This window comes from Anomaloglossus baeobatrachus, chromosome 4 (genome assembly GCF_048569485.1).
Source record: "Anomaloglossus baeobatrachus isolate aAnoBae1 chromosome 4, aAnoBae1.hap1, whole genome shotgun sequence".
Classification (NCBI taxonomy): domain Eukaryota; kingdom Metazoa; phylum Chordata; class Amphibia; order Anura; family Aromobatidae; genus Anomaloglossus; species Anomaloglossus baeobatrachus.
In genome coordinates, this window is record NC_134356.1 from 235,672,273 (window position 1) to 235,686,493 (window position 14,221).

The window sequence follows — 14,221 nt, forward strand, 5'->3', positions numbered from 1 at the left end:
TCTGGCACCCGGGCCTCGCGCATGCGCATTAGGGCGCGCGCGCGGTCATTGACCCTTTCTTAAAGGGCCAGCGTCCACTAACAGGAAATTGGGCACACAGGTACAGGGTATAAAGGGGTTAAGTGTCCAAGTGGGCGGGGCCTGTTCTTCGTGTTTCGCAAGCTAGGAGTCAGGTCTCCTTGTGTTCCTGTGAGATACTCACCTCTCTCTCTTCTAGAGCCGATCCTGCCTCGCCATCCGGTCCTGCCGAATCCCGAACCCCGAACGCTACCTATCTGCCATCCTGACAGTCCGTTCCATCTCTGATCCCTGCGGTGACCCGTCTTCTCGCTCCATCGGTTCCGGACTCCGCCTGACAACATCTCGGCGTCCGAACCTGAGCTCCGTCACCCGGACTACCATCAGTGACTCCGTGGTCCCAGGGACTTCTGTATTCTCCTCTTATACACGGACTGTCCTGCTACCCGTAGTGCTCCAGCTACCGGACCCCTTACCATCATCAAGGAGTTCGGCCCAGTGGATCCACCTCCTGGGTCTGCCCGTCCACCTGGCCCTAACAGTAAGAACAGGCCATGGATCCCGCTGAAGCACTAGCGGCCTTGCAGGAGGAACTCCAACGCCAGCGTGAGACTCAGACCCGCATGCTGCAATTCATGTCTTCTGTGGACGCCCGCTTGAACACGCTACAAGCGTCAGTTACATCTTCAGCATCTCGGGCTTCCACTAGACAATCCACGGCTCCAGCCCCCGTGGCAGCCTCTTCAGATGCTTCCAGGCTTCGTCTGGCCTCACCACCCCGGTACGCCAGAGATCCCAAGACCTGCAGAGGATTCATAAACCAATGCTCCCTCCATTTCACGCAGCTGCCGAATTTGTTTGCCTCCGACCAAGCCAAGGTCGCGTTCATCATGTCCCATCTAGAGGGTGAGGCACTGGCGTGGATGAACCCCTTGTGGGAAAAGGAGGATCCTGTGACCACGAACATCCAGGAGTTCATGCAGGCATTTCGTGGCACCTTTGACGAGCCCGGACGCGCCTCCGCGTCTGCCTCATTTCTTCTCCGGTTACGTCAGGGGACTCTGACGGTGGGTCAATACGCCATCCGTTTTCGCACCTTGGCTTCGGAACTCGGGTGGAACAACGAGGCTCTAACCGCCGCCTTCTGGGAAGGACTCTCGGGGCGAATTAAAGATGAGCTGGCTGGTCGTGACGTACCGTCCACCCTGAATGCCCTGATTACCCTAGCGACTCGAGTGGACATTCGCTTTCAGGAGCGATCCAAAGAGGTGTCCTGTGAGAGACGTCCGGTACGGCATTCCTCTCCTCCGCAGAAGCCCGCCGTATTTCAGTCCACGGCATCTCGTGTCTCCGTCCACGAGCCCATGCAGATCGACCGTGTGCAGCAGTCTGAACAACGCCGAGCAGAGCGGCTCGCCAAGGGCCTCTGCTTCTACTGCGGAGAGGGCACACACCTGCTACGCTCCTGTCCAGAAAGGCCGGGAAACTCCAAAGCCTAGGGTTGGTAGGAGAGGCCACCCTAGGTGCTGGAACTCTCTCAGACCCGGTTACCTGGACTGTGCAAGTGACAACGGGAGAGACGCGGTTCACGGCTGAGGCGTACCTCGATTCTGGGGCAGCAGGCAATTTCATCCAGCAGGCCACGGTGGAAAAGTACCAGGTGCCTGTTACTCCACTCGACAAACCCCTCGTGATAGCCTCTGTGGATGGGAGACCCCTCTCTGACACCATCTCCTGGATCACCAGGCCGGTCGAACTGCGTATCGGTGCCCTGCACACCGAGAACATCGCTCTCTACGTCCTTCCACACATGTCCCATCAAATCCTGCTGGGACTTCCCTGGTTACGAACACACGAACCATCAGTCAGCTGGGGCACTGGTGAAATCACCCGATGGGGCTCTTCTTGCCATGAGAACTGTCTGAAGACCATACAACCCATCCGACGACCTCCGGTTCCAGAGTCCCTACCGGGACTGCCCTCGGCCTATTGGTCCTTCGCGGATGTCTTCGACAAAAAGGAATCAGAGGTACTTCCGCCACATCGTCCTTACGATTGTGCCATCGACCTGCTCCCGGGAACTACACCACCTCGAGGACGGATATATCCGCTGTCTCCTGCCGAATCAAGGGCCATGTCTACCTACATCACAGAGAACCTGGCAAGGGGATTCATTCGGAGATCCTCCTCTCCTGCTGGAGCAGGCTTCTTCTTCGTTAAAAAGAAAGAAGGTGACCTACGCCCATGCATAGACTACCGGGGATTAAACCAAATCACCGTGAAAAACAAGTACCCTCTGCCGCTCATCCCCGAATTGTTTGATCGGCTTAGAGGAGCTCGTGTGTTCACCAAGTTGGATCTTCGGGGTGCCTACAACCTGGTCCGCATCCGCTCTGGGGACGAATGGAAGACCGCGTTCAATACTCGCGATGGGCACTATGAATACTGTGTGATGCCCTTCGGCCTGTGTAACGCACCAGCAGTCTTTCAGGAATTGGTGAACGACGTGTTCCGGGACCTTCTTTACATCTGTGTGGTGGTGTATCTTGATGACATCCTGGTCTTTTCTCCGGACCTCCAGACCCACAGAGAGAACGTGCAGCTGGTACTACGACGACTGAGGGAGAATCGTCTGTACGCCAAGTACGAGAAGTGTGTCTTCGAGCAGTCTTCTCTTCCCTTCCTGGGTTACGTCATCTCCGATACCGGACTGCAGATGGATCCGAAGAAGGTCTCTTCCATTCTCAACTGGCCTCCTCCTTCTGGACTGAAGGCAATCCAACGCTTTCTGGGATTCGCCAACTATTACCGCCAGTTCATCCCTCACTTCTCTGCTCTGACTGCTCCTCTCTCCACCTTGACCAAGAAGGGGGCTAATCCAAAGGACTGGTCACCTGCGGCCGACGCCGCGTTTGGCTCTAATAGCTAATAGTTTGTGCAAAACGTGCACCTGTATGCTGCCACCGACAGGCACACACGTGCGGTTTTTAAATGCAAGCACGGACGCACTAAGAACCTAACAGGTTTTTAGGAGCGACAATTACTGAGAAGTCTGACACTATCAGGACTGTTTTAGACTGTGTACACCAGCCCCAGATATGATGAAGACTGGTATACGGTCACCACTAGGAATGGCTATATACCCTGCCTGCCTGCCTGTATACTGCTACAATTGTCCTGACAAGGACTCTTCTGGTCACTAGCCTGTATTCCGACCTGGCTATACCCTGCCTGTATACGGCAACAATAGTCCTGAGAAGGACTCTGCTACTGTACTCCAACCTGGCTATACCCTGCCTGCCTGTATACAACTATAATAGTCCTGAGAAGGACTTCTGGTCACACTGTTTGCAGCCCTGCTGCGGAAATAACTATAAAGGGCCGCAAACCTTTCCCTGAAGCAGCAACACTCTCCCTGCACTGACTGTCTAGATGGCTGTGAGCAGAGCACAGCGCGCCCGCCGGTATAAAGGCTCGGTCACGCTGTGCAGGCCGGCCAATCACTGCAATTCCACAACTAACAGGGCTGTGGCATTGCAGTGGTCTGCCAGCCAATCCCTGTGTCACGCTCCCCGGGTCCCCTGCTCTGCTCCCCGGCTCACCTGCCACGCTCCCCGGCTTCCCTGCGTCGCTCCCCGGTTCTTCTGTCCAGTCTCCGCCGCTCCCCGGTCTCCAGCCTCCTGTGCCTGCGGTTCCCAGGCGTCCTGGTCCCCGCTCCCGGCGCCCGTCGGCTTCTCAGCCCCAGCCCGGCTCTGCTGCTTCCTCCTCACCGCTCCCTGCCCTGGCTTCTGGCACCCGGGCCTCGCGCATGCGCATTAGGGCGCGCGCGCGGTCATTGACCCTTTCTTAAAGGGCCAGCGTCCACTAACAGGAAATTGGGCACACAGGTACAGGGTATAAAGGGGTTAAGTGTCCAAGTGGGCGGGGCCTGTTCTTCGTGTTTCGCAAGCTAGGAGTCAGGTCTCCTTGTGTTCCTGTGAGATACTCACCTCTCTCTCTTCTAGAGCCGATCCTGCCGCGCCATCCGGTCCTGCCGAATCCCGAACCCCGAACGCTGCCTATCTGCCATCCTGACAGTCCGTTCCATCTCTGATCCCTGCGGTGACCCGTCTTCTCGCTCCATCGGTTCCGGACTCCGCCTGACAACATCTCGGCGTCCGAACCTGAGCTCCGTCACCCGGACTACCATCAGTGACTCCGTGGTCCCAGGGACTTCTGTATTCTCCTCTTATACACGGACTGTCCTGCTACCCGTAGTGCTCCAGCTACCGGACCCTTTACCATCATCAAGGAGTTCGGCCCAGTGGATCCACCTCCTGGGTCTGCCCGTCCACCTGGCCCTAACAGTAAGAACAGGCCATGGATCCCGCTGAAGCACTAGCGGCCTTGCAGGAGGAACTCCAACGCCAGCGTGAGACTCAGACCCGCATGCTGCAATTCATGTCTTCTGTGGACGCCCGCTTGAACACGCTACAAGCGTCAGTTACATCTTCAGCATCTCGGGCTTCCACTAGACAATCCACGGCTCCAGCCCCCGTGGCAGCCTCTTCAGATGCTTCCAGGCTTCGTCTGGCCTCACCACCCCGGTACGCCAGAGATCCCAAGACCTGCAGAGGATTCATAAACCAATGCTCCCTCCATTTCACGCAGCTGCCGAATTTGTTTGCCTCCGACCAAGCCAAGGTCGCGTTCATCATGTCCCATCTAGAGGGTGAGGCACTGGCGTGGATGAACCCCTTGTGGGAAAAGGAGGATCCTGTGACCACGAACATCCAGGAGTTCCTGCAGGCATTTCGTGGCACCTTTGACGAGCCCGGACGCGCCTCCGCGTCTGCCTCATCTCTTCTCCGGTTACGTCAGGGGACTCTGACGGTGGGTCAATACGCCATCCGTTTTCGCACCTTGGCTTCGCAACTCGGGTGGAACAACGAGGCTCTAACCGCCGCCTTCTGGGAAGGACTCTCGGGGCGAATTAAAGATGAGCTGGCTGGTCGTGACGTACCGTCCACCCTGAATGCCCTGATTACCCTAGCGACTCGAGTGGACATTCGCTTTCAGGAGCGATCCAAAGAGGTGTCCCGTGAGAGACGTCTGGTACGGCATTCCTCTCCTCCGCAGAAGCCCGCCGTATTTCAGTCCACGGCATCTCGTGTCTCCGTCCACGAGCCCATGCAGATCGACCGTGTGCAGCAGTCTGAACAACGCCGAGCAGAGCGGCTCGCCAAGGGCCTCTGCTTCTACTGCGGAGAGGGCACACACCTGCTACGCTCCTGTCCAGAAAGGCCGGGAAACTCCAAAGCCTAGGGTTGGTAGGAGAGGCCACCCTAGGTGCTGGAACTCTCTCAGACCCGGTTACCTGGACTGTGCAAGTGACAACGGGAGAGACGCGGTTCACGGCTGAGGCGTACCTCGATTCTGGGGCAGCAGGCAATTTCATCCAGCAGGCCACGGTGGAAAAGTACCAGGTGCCTGTTACTCCACTCGACAAACCCCTCGTGATAGCCTCTGTGGATGGGAGACCCCTCTCTGACACCATCTCCTGGATCACCAGGCCGGTCGAACTGCGTATCGGTGCCCTGCACACCGAGAACATCGCTCTCTACGTCCTTCCACACATGTCCCATCAAATCCTGCTGGGACTTCCCTGGTTACGAACACACGAACCATCAGTCAGCTGGGGCACTGGTGAAATCACCCGATGGGGCTCTTCTTGCCATGAGAACTGTCTGAAGACCATACAACCCATCCGACGACCTCCGGTTCCAGAGTCCCTACCGGGACTGCCCTCGGCCTATTGGTCCTTCGCGGATGTCTTCGACAAAAAGGAATCAGAGGTACTTCCGCCACATCGTCCTTACGATTGTGCCATCGACCTGCTCCCGGGAACTACACCACCTCGAGGACGGATATATCCGCTGTCTCCTGCCGAATCAAGGGCCATGTCTACCTACATCACAGAGAACCTGGCAAGGGGATTCATTCGGAGATCCTCCTCTCCTGCTGGAGCAGGCTTCTTCTTCGTTAAAAAGAAAGAAGGTGACCTACGCCCATGCATAGACTACCGGGGATTAAACCAAATCACCGTGAAAAACAAGTACCCTCTGCCGCTCATCCCCGAATTGTTTGATCGGCTTAGAGGAGCTCGTGTGTTCACCAAGTTGGATCTTCGGGGTGCCTACAACCTGGTCCGCATCCGCTCTGGGGACGAATGGAAGACCGCGTTCAATACTCGCGATGGGCACTATGAATACTGTGTGATGCCCTTCGGCCTGTGTAACGCACCAGCAGTCTTTCAGGAATTGGTGAACGACGTGTTCCGGGACCTTCTTTACATCTGTGTGGTGGTGTATCTTGATGACATCCTGGTCTTTTCTCCGGACCTCCAGACCCACAGAGAGAACGTGCAGCTGGTACTACGACGACTGAGGGAGAATCGTCTGTACGCCAAGTACGAGAAGTGTGTCTTCGAGCAGTCTTCTCTTCCCTTCCTGGGTTACGTCATCTCCGATACCGGACTGCAGATGGATCCGAAGAAGGTCTCTTCCATTCTCAACTGGCCTCCTCCTTCTGGACTGAAGGCAATCCAACGCTTTCTGGGATTCGCCAACTATTACCGCCAGTTCATCCCTCACTTCTCTGCTCTGACTGCTCCTCTCTCCACCTTGACCAAGAAGGGGGCTAATCCAAAGGACTGGTCACCTGCGGCCGACGCCGCGTTTGGCTCTCTGAAGCGGGCATTTGCCTCCTCTCCTGTGCTCCACCGTCCGGAGTTAAACCGACAGTTCACCTTGGAGGTGGATGCCTCCTCCTCGGGAGCCGGAGCAGTGCTCATGCAGAAGTCCTCCTCCGGGAAGATGGTGACTTGCGGTTTCTTCTCCAAGAGCTTCTCAGCGCCTGAACGCAACTACACCATCGGTGACCGAGAACTATTGGCAGTCAAACTGGCTCTGGAGGAATGGCGCTACCTTCTGGAAGGAGCAGTGTACCCCGTTATTATTTACACGGACCACAAGAACCTGGAATACCTGCGGTCTGCTCAGCGACTGAACCCACGGCAAGCCAGGTGGTCCTTGTTCTTTGCCAGATTTGATTTCCAGCTCCATTTCCGACCCGCAGACAAGAATGTATGCGCAGATGCCTTGTCCAGGTCTTTCATGCCCATGGAGCAGGAGGAGGAGACATCCCAGCCCATCATCTGCCCTAGTAAGATCATTCCGGTGACTCCTGTCACTCTGGCCCAAATACCGCCCGGGAAGACCTACGTCTCTGAGACTGACAGGCAAAAAGTGTTACACTGGGGCCATGCCTCGAAAATAGCCGGTCATGCTGGTCAGAAGAGAACATGGAGTACGATTGTACGTCATTACTGGTGGCCATCCCTTCGCACGGACGTCACTTCTTTTGTCTCAGCCTGCTCCTCTTGTGCCAGGAATAAGACGCCCAAACATCTGCCATATGGCCGTCTTCTGCCTCTGCCTATACTCTCAGTACCGTGGCAACACATTGCGATGGACTTTATTACGGACTTGCCATTGTCCTCCGGACACACAGTCATATGGGTCGTGGTGGATCGGTTCTCTAAAATGGCTCATTTCGTCCCTATGGCTGGACTGCCCTCTGCCCAGGAACTCGCTGACGCCTATGTACAACACATCTTCCGCTTGCATGGCTTTCCATCACACATTGTGTCCGACAGAGGAACTCAGTTCACCTCCCGCTTCTGGAGGGCTCTCTGCAAACATCTGGGAGTGACTCTGGACTTTTCTTCAGCCTACCATCCTCAGTCGAACGGCCAAGTGGAACGGGTCAATCAGATCTTGACCTCCTTCTTACGTCACTACGTCAACGCCCATCATGACGACTGGTCCACGCTTCTTCCTTGGGCTGAATTCTCCCATAACCACCACGTCAGTGAGTCCTCCTCCAGCTCTCCCTTCCATGTCGTTTACGGACTTCAGCCTTCCGTCCCATTGCCTGTATCCTCTTCCTCGGATGTCCCTGCTGCTGATGATGTAGCCCGTAACTTTGCAACCATTTGGGACTCTGTTAAGGCGTCCCTTGGACGTGCTTCCCTGCGGATGAAGAGACACGCAGACTAGAGGCGTCTGGACCCTCCGTGTTTCTCTCGAGGAGATCTCGTCTGGCTTGCTTCCAAGTACGTCCGATTGAAGCTACCATCCTACAAGCTGGGACCTCGCTACATTGGGCCGTTTAAAGTCCTCAGCAAGATAAATGAGGTCTCCTACAAGCTGCAGCTCCCGGCCACGATGAGGATACCCAACTCCTTCCACGTCTCCCTGCTCAAGCCGGTTGTCCTTGGTCCCTTCTCCGCTGCTGCCAGTTCGGCTCCTCCTCCTATTGCCGATGACGACATCTATGCGGTAAGGGATATCGTGGCCATGAAAACTGTACGGGGCCGACAGTTCTTCCTGGTGGACTGGGCAGGCTATGGTCCTGAGGATAGGTCCTGGGAACCCCGGGAGAATGTGGGTACTCCTTTGATCCGTGCCTTCCTGTCCCGGTTGCGGGGAGGGGGGCGTGGGGGGGGGTACTGTCACGCTCCCCGGGTCCCCTGCTCTGCTCCCCGGCTCACCTGCCATGCTCCCCGGCTTCCCTGCGTTGCTCCTCGGTTCTTCTGTCCGGTCTCCGCCGCTCCCCGGTCTACAGCCTCCTGTGCCTGCGGTTCCCAGGCGTCCGGGTCCCCGCTCCCGGCGCCCGTCGGCTTCTCAGACCCAGCCCGGCTCTGCTGCTTCCTCCTCACCGCTCCCTGCCCTGGCTTCTGGCACCCGGGCCTCGCGCATGCGCATTAGGGCGCGCGCGCGGTCATTGACCCTTTCTTAAAGGGCCAGCGTCCACTAACAGGAAATTGGGCACACAGGTACAGGGTATAAAGGGGTTAAGTGTCCAAGTGGGCGGGGCCTGTTCTTCGTGTTTCCCAAGCTAGGAGTCAGGTCTCCTTGTGTTCCTGTGAGATACTCACCTCTCTCTCTTCTAGAGCCGATCCTGCCTCGCCATCCGGTCCTGCCGAATCCCGAACCCCGAACGCTGCCTATCTGCCATCCTGACAGTCCGTTCCATCTCTGATCCCTGCGGTGACCTGTCTTCTCGCTCCATCGGTTCCGGACTCCGCCTGACAACATCTCGGCGTCCGAACCTGAGCTCCGTCACCCGGACTACCATCAGTGACTCCGTTGTCCCAGGGACTTCTGTATTCTCCTCTTATACACGGACTGTCCTGCTACCCGTAGTGCTCCAGCTACCGGACCCCTTACCATCATCAAGGAGTTCGGCCCAGTGGATCCACCTCCTGGGTCTGCCCGTCCACCTGGCCCTAACACCCTGCATGAGGGCTGGCTCTCAAATGAGCGCCAACATGCAGGGATGAAGACCACGAGTACAGCACGAGTATCGCGAGATTACTCGGTCCCCGCCGAGTAGCCCAAGTACAGTGATACTCGTGCGAGTACCGAGTAGTAACAAGCATACTCGCTCATCACTAATAGCGACATGTCTATTTGCTGAGCCTTCTTGAGTAGCTCATAGCAAATCTGTATGTGCATATCTAATGTGTCTTTTGCTCTGTATTTGAGAAATTTTTACTGTTTAATAAACAAATTTAAAAACAAAACTTGATTATTTACACTTTCGTATTTTTTGTGGGGTTTTTTGTATTTTATCTCTCCCATTATTTACAAGAGTGCCTGATATAGTGGGAGTGAGGTTGTTTGACCTTCAGGACCATTTTAACTATCAGTAGATTGATATTTTTCTGCAGGGTTTTTGTACTGACCGCAATTAGTTTCCTTTTCTTTCCTGTTTATCTAGGTAGTCAGACTTCACCTTTGCCAAAACTATTTTTCCTATCTGTAAATCATGTTTTCCTACATCCCCGTAATCTTTATATGTCAAGGGCTGGCTATTCCTTTGAGAACATCTGAGGCAAGGTGATTTCCTCATTTCTGTCTGTGAGGTGTACCTAGTTTCTCCGGCTATGATGTGGCATCTAGCGCTTTAGGAACACTCCACGTCTACTTCTAGTGTGGTCTGATAGTTAGGGGATTGCGGTCAGCCCAGGTTCCAACCACTCTTGTTTTTCTTGGTGTTTCTCAACCAATGGGAGTTTTTTGTAATCTTCCACGTTTACCGGATCATAACAGACTAGCATCACAATAACACAATGTTTTTGGTTTTTTTTAAAGGTCTGTTATATACATTACATATAGGTTTTTTTTGTTTTTTTTAAAAATGACATGTTGAAAATGCAAATTCTACAGCAAAACATTAAAAATATAAAAAGATCTATTTAAAATGATAGTGTTATTCTTTTTTTTCAAACTTGATCTGATCAGATTGTCTTACTATCAAGTAATTCAATACAAGTGCACTGAACCATGAACAGCCATAGCACAGGTTGTCAATTAACATACAACTCAACATATCTTATATAAAATTTCCCATAACCTTTGACAAAAAAATATGTTATTAAAGAATAAAAGTTAAAGGTTTCATACAGTGTATGTCTGCAAGTGCAGTTATGCACATCAAAATTCTTTTGGCTGTTAACCTCTGGAAAGGTTATTCAATGGGCTTTTTACCCAGGAGGAACTGAATTGCTACAGTAATGTTGAGTATAGTAAAAATTAAGTACTTTAAATTCCAGCCAAGGGCACACATTAGGTCTATAGCTTATACCTATGATGGAAATGTTTTATTTATTTTATGTGTCTGTTTATCATTTTTAAAAGCTCATATAATAAATCATTTAACAATACTAAAAAATAGGCTGAATAAGTGTCTAGCTTAGCAGTTTCTAATATACATGATTTGGCAATAGTTTATTGTACTGGTTTACAATTGCAAACTAGAATGTTTAAGTACACCGATTTAATGCATATAGCAAAATGCCTGATGTAAACATAGAGAATAATTAGTAAGCTTTTAATTAAGGAGGTCCTGTAAGCTGTCCTATAATGTATATTATATTTTTGAATTGACTCACAAGAGGACAATAGGCAATGCGCTACATAATAACGTGGTCTGTCCATTCCAAATTTGCTGATTTACAGCATCGGTCTATTAATATGGTCACATTATTTATCTTTTAGGGCAATTAACATAAAATTAGGAATTCTAGTTTTATACATTACTGTATTTAGATGCTAATATGACTTTATATGGGTGTAAATTCAAAATTACCTCCACCTTGGCTGTTAAATTTATTTTAATCAAATTTCAAGACAAATACATCATTTTTTAACACAATCTCTCTGCTTTTTAATAAACATTGTCCATCTGTCAACAAGCTTTCTTATTCCATCCGAAAATATTTTAGGCTGTGAGCCACAAATGCTCTGCTATCTTCACCTCTTCATCAGACATCTTTTTCCTCATAGAGCTTCTTTCAAGGGATCAAACAGGTGATTTCTTAAAAGTAAACTGTCATAAGATTTGGCGACTATAAGCTGTGGCCACCAATAGTGAGCCCTTATATACAGTGTTCTAGAATGCTGTATATAAGAGCCCAGGCCACTCTGTAGAATGCAACAAACACCTTTATAATAGTCACCAAGTAAGCGGTGATGGGTGTTGCTGCTCTCCGGTCAGGCACCTCCTCTCTTCTGCGATGGCCATTTTCCTTCTACCCAGCTCAGTGTGAATGACACTGAGGTCAGATCAAAGTACTGTAATGGGCAGGCATGAGGAAAGGTCAAAGATCACCTGTGAATGCGTAATACAATACTTTGATCTACCCACAGCAGATCAAATTGCGCTTGCGCAGGACTGCAATGCCGGCCTGGGAGGATGACGTAGGATGCTTCATCTACATGGGCCATTGACGAAGGAGGAAGGCCATTACCGCAGAGAGGAGGCGCTGAATCGGAGAACAGCGACACCCATCGGACTGGACTGCCCTATAGGTGAGTATAATAATGGTGCTTTTTATGTTAAACAGAGTGTCCTAGGCTCTTATATACAGAATTTAAGAATGCTGTATATAAGGGCTCACCAATGGTGGCTGCAGCCTATAGTTGCCAAATCTGGTGACAGGTTCCCTTTAAGATGAGGACTATAGGGACTTTAAAGCTCAATGGTGTCTTCAGTCATGGACATAGAAGGGCGTTTGGCTTTTTCCTTTCAAAGACCTTTCAAAGTATCAGGGGACACTCATCACATGTGCAGGAAAGACAATTCTGGCAGTAAAAGAGGAAAGGATTCTTTACAATTACAGTAATCATATTTTGGGATACCCTTTCAAAAGAGGTAGAAGTGGTAGATATGTTGACATCATTTTAAAAATGCTGGATGCTTTTCTTCCAACAAATGAAATTGGGGGTTATAAATAATCCAATGACAGAGAATGTATGTAACTATTGGAAGAAGTAATTGGATAATTATATATTAATACATACATTTTATATTCTTTCAATGATAAAAATATATATTTTGAAAAAAATATCTAACGTAACAAGGGGTAATTTGTTCAGAAAAAAACCTCTATATAATATTTTTTTTAAAATTTGGCAACTGTAGTTTGATTTTGGGAATTTAAAAAGAGCTACATATGCAGGCTTGAGTAAATATTTTGTTTAGTCTGGTATGATATAATCAGTTTCAGAATGGAGGAATAATTTGCTTGGATGAAAATCTTTTTGATAAGCCAAAACATGAATCATAGCCCAGCAAAGGGTCGGCTAGATTATTCTACCATTTGTACTTTACTGGATATCTTTCCAACAGTAAATGTCCAGAGAGGATACATTTGTTATACACTATTGCACACAATTGTACAACACTTTTTATCATATAAATCCATATCCAATCCTCTCAATAGCAGACGATGTGGACATCTGCTCTCTTGAATTATTTTGTAGAAAACCCCTGATTACTTTTTAATGTTTGCATTTGAAAGATTATATCTGCATTTTTTTCTTAAACTAGGTAAAAACGTAATCAACATGAAATGTAATATATAATGCAAACTCAAAACATTTTCAAGCATAATAAATTGTGTAAAATTGTAGTGTCTTAAAACTAGAAAAAAAAAGCATTTTTTTTATTATGAGATATTAAAAAAGGTAATTGATTTGACAGAAATCATTGCACAGTGTTTATTGTTTCTTTTCCTTCACTTTTTAAGGCTTTAATGGAAAACAAAGGTCTGCAAGGAATTCTGAAAAAATGCAGTAACCAAATTGAAGATATTGTTAATCTTGTGAGAGGAAGGTTAACAAAAATGGAGCGCATTACTCTTGGTGCTTTAATTACCATAGATGTTCATGGTATGTTCTCTTTATAGAAGAGCTAAAAGTTTCATTACAATTGCTACTGGTTATACCATCAATAGATAATGATTATGTAATTTTGCAGGTTATTTACAAATATAACTTTATGTGATCTCCCACATTGATATCTACAGTAATGAGCAGAAGAGTAGCAATGTTTTGAAATTTTGACTTTCAGGCTTTATATCTTATAGCTGTACTATCCGGCTTCTCCCGGGTCAATAACTGTTGTTAACAAAATAGAATGTATTAACAAAAATTTATTCTGCGCACAAAAACCACAAAACAAATAGATAGAAATGTAATTATTAAAAGGCAAAAACTAAGCTAATAGAAGCATTTCACAACATATATTTCAACACCACAGATATTCCACACAGATTTAACTAAATTGGCCGAGTAATGTGCTCAGTCTGTCTCTTTCCAGGTCTGTCTCTTTCCAGGTCTGTCTCTTTCCCTGTCTGTCTCTTTCCCTGTCTGTCTCTTTCCCCGTCTGTCTCTTTGCCCGTCTGCCTGTCTCTCTTTTTGCCTGTCTCTATCTCTCTGTTTCTTTCCCCATCTGTCTCTTTCTAGGTCTGTCTCTTTCCCAGGACTGTCTCTTTCCCCATCTGTCTCCCTGTCTCTTTGTCTGTGTCTTTTCCTGTCTGTCTCTTTCCCTGTCTGCCTGTCTCTGTCTGTCTCTTTCCTTCTCTGTCTCTATTTCTCTGTCACTTTCCCCTTCTGTCTCTATCAAGGTCTGTGGCTTTCACCATCTATCTTTGTCTGTCTCTCTGGCTGTCTCCTCCTTCCCTGTCTGCTTGTCTCTGTCCCTGTCTGCATGTCTGTCTGTCTCTTTCCCCATCTGTCTCTTCCCCCATGTGTCTCTTTCCAGGTCTGTCTCTTTCCAGGTCTGTCTCTTTCCAGGTCTGTCTCTTTCCAGG

General features: G+C 49.8%; 1 protein-coding gene across 1 annotated transcript in view; it reads left to right on the top strand.

Annotated features, from left to right (window-relative positions):
* Positions 1–14,221, top strand: part of LOC142302376 (dynein axonemal heavy chain 3-like) — a 2,626,214-nt gene that overhangs the window by 812,722 nt on the left and 1,799,271 nt on the right. Inside the window, exon 27 of the mRNA XM_075343433.1 lies at positions 13,157–13,298. Within this exon, the coding sequence (XP_075199548.1) occupies positions 13,157–13,298 (142 nt within the window). The remainder of the gene's footprint in view (positions 1–13,156; positions 13,299–14,221) is intronic.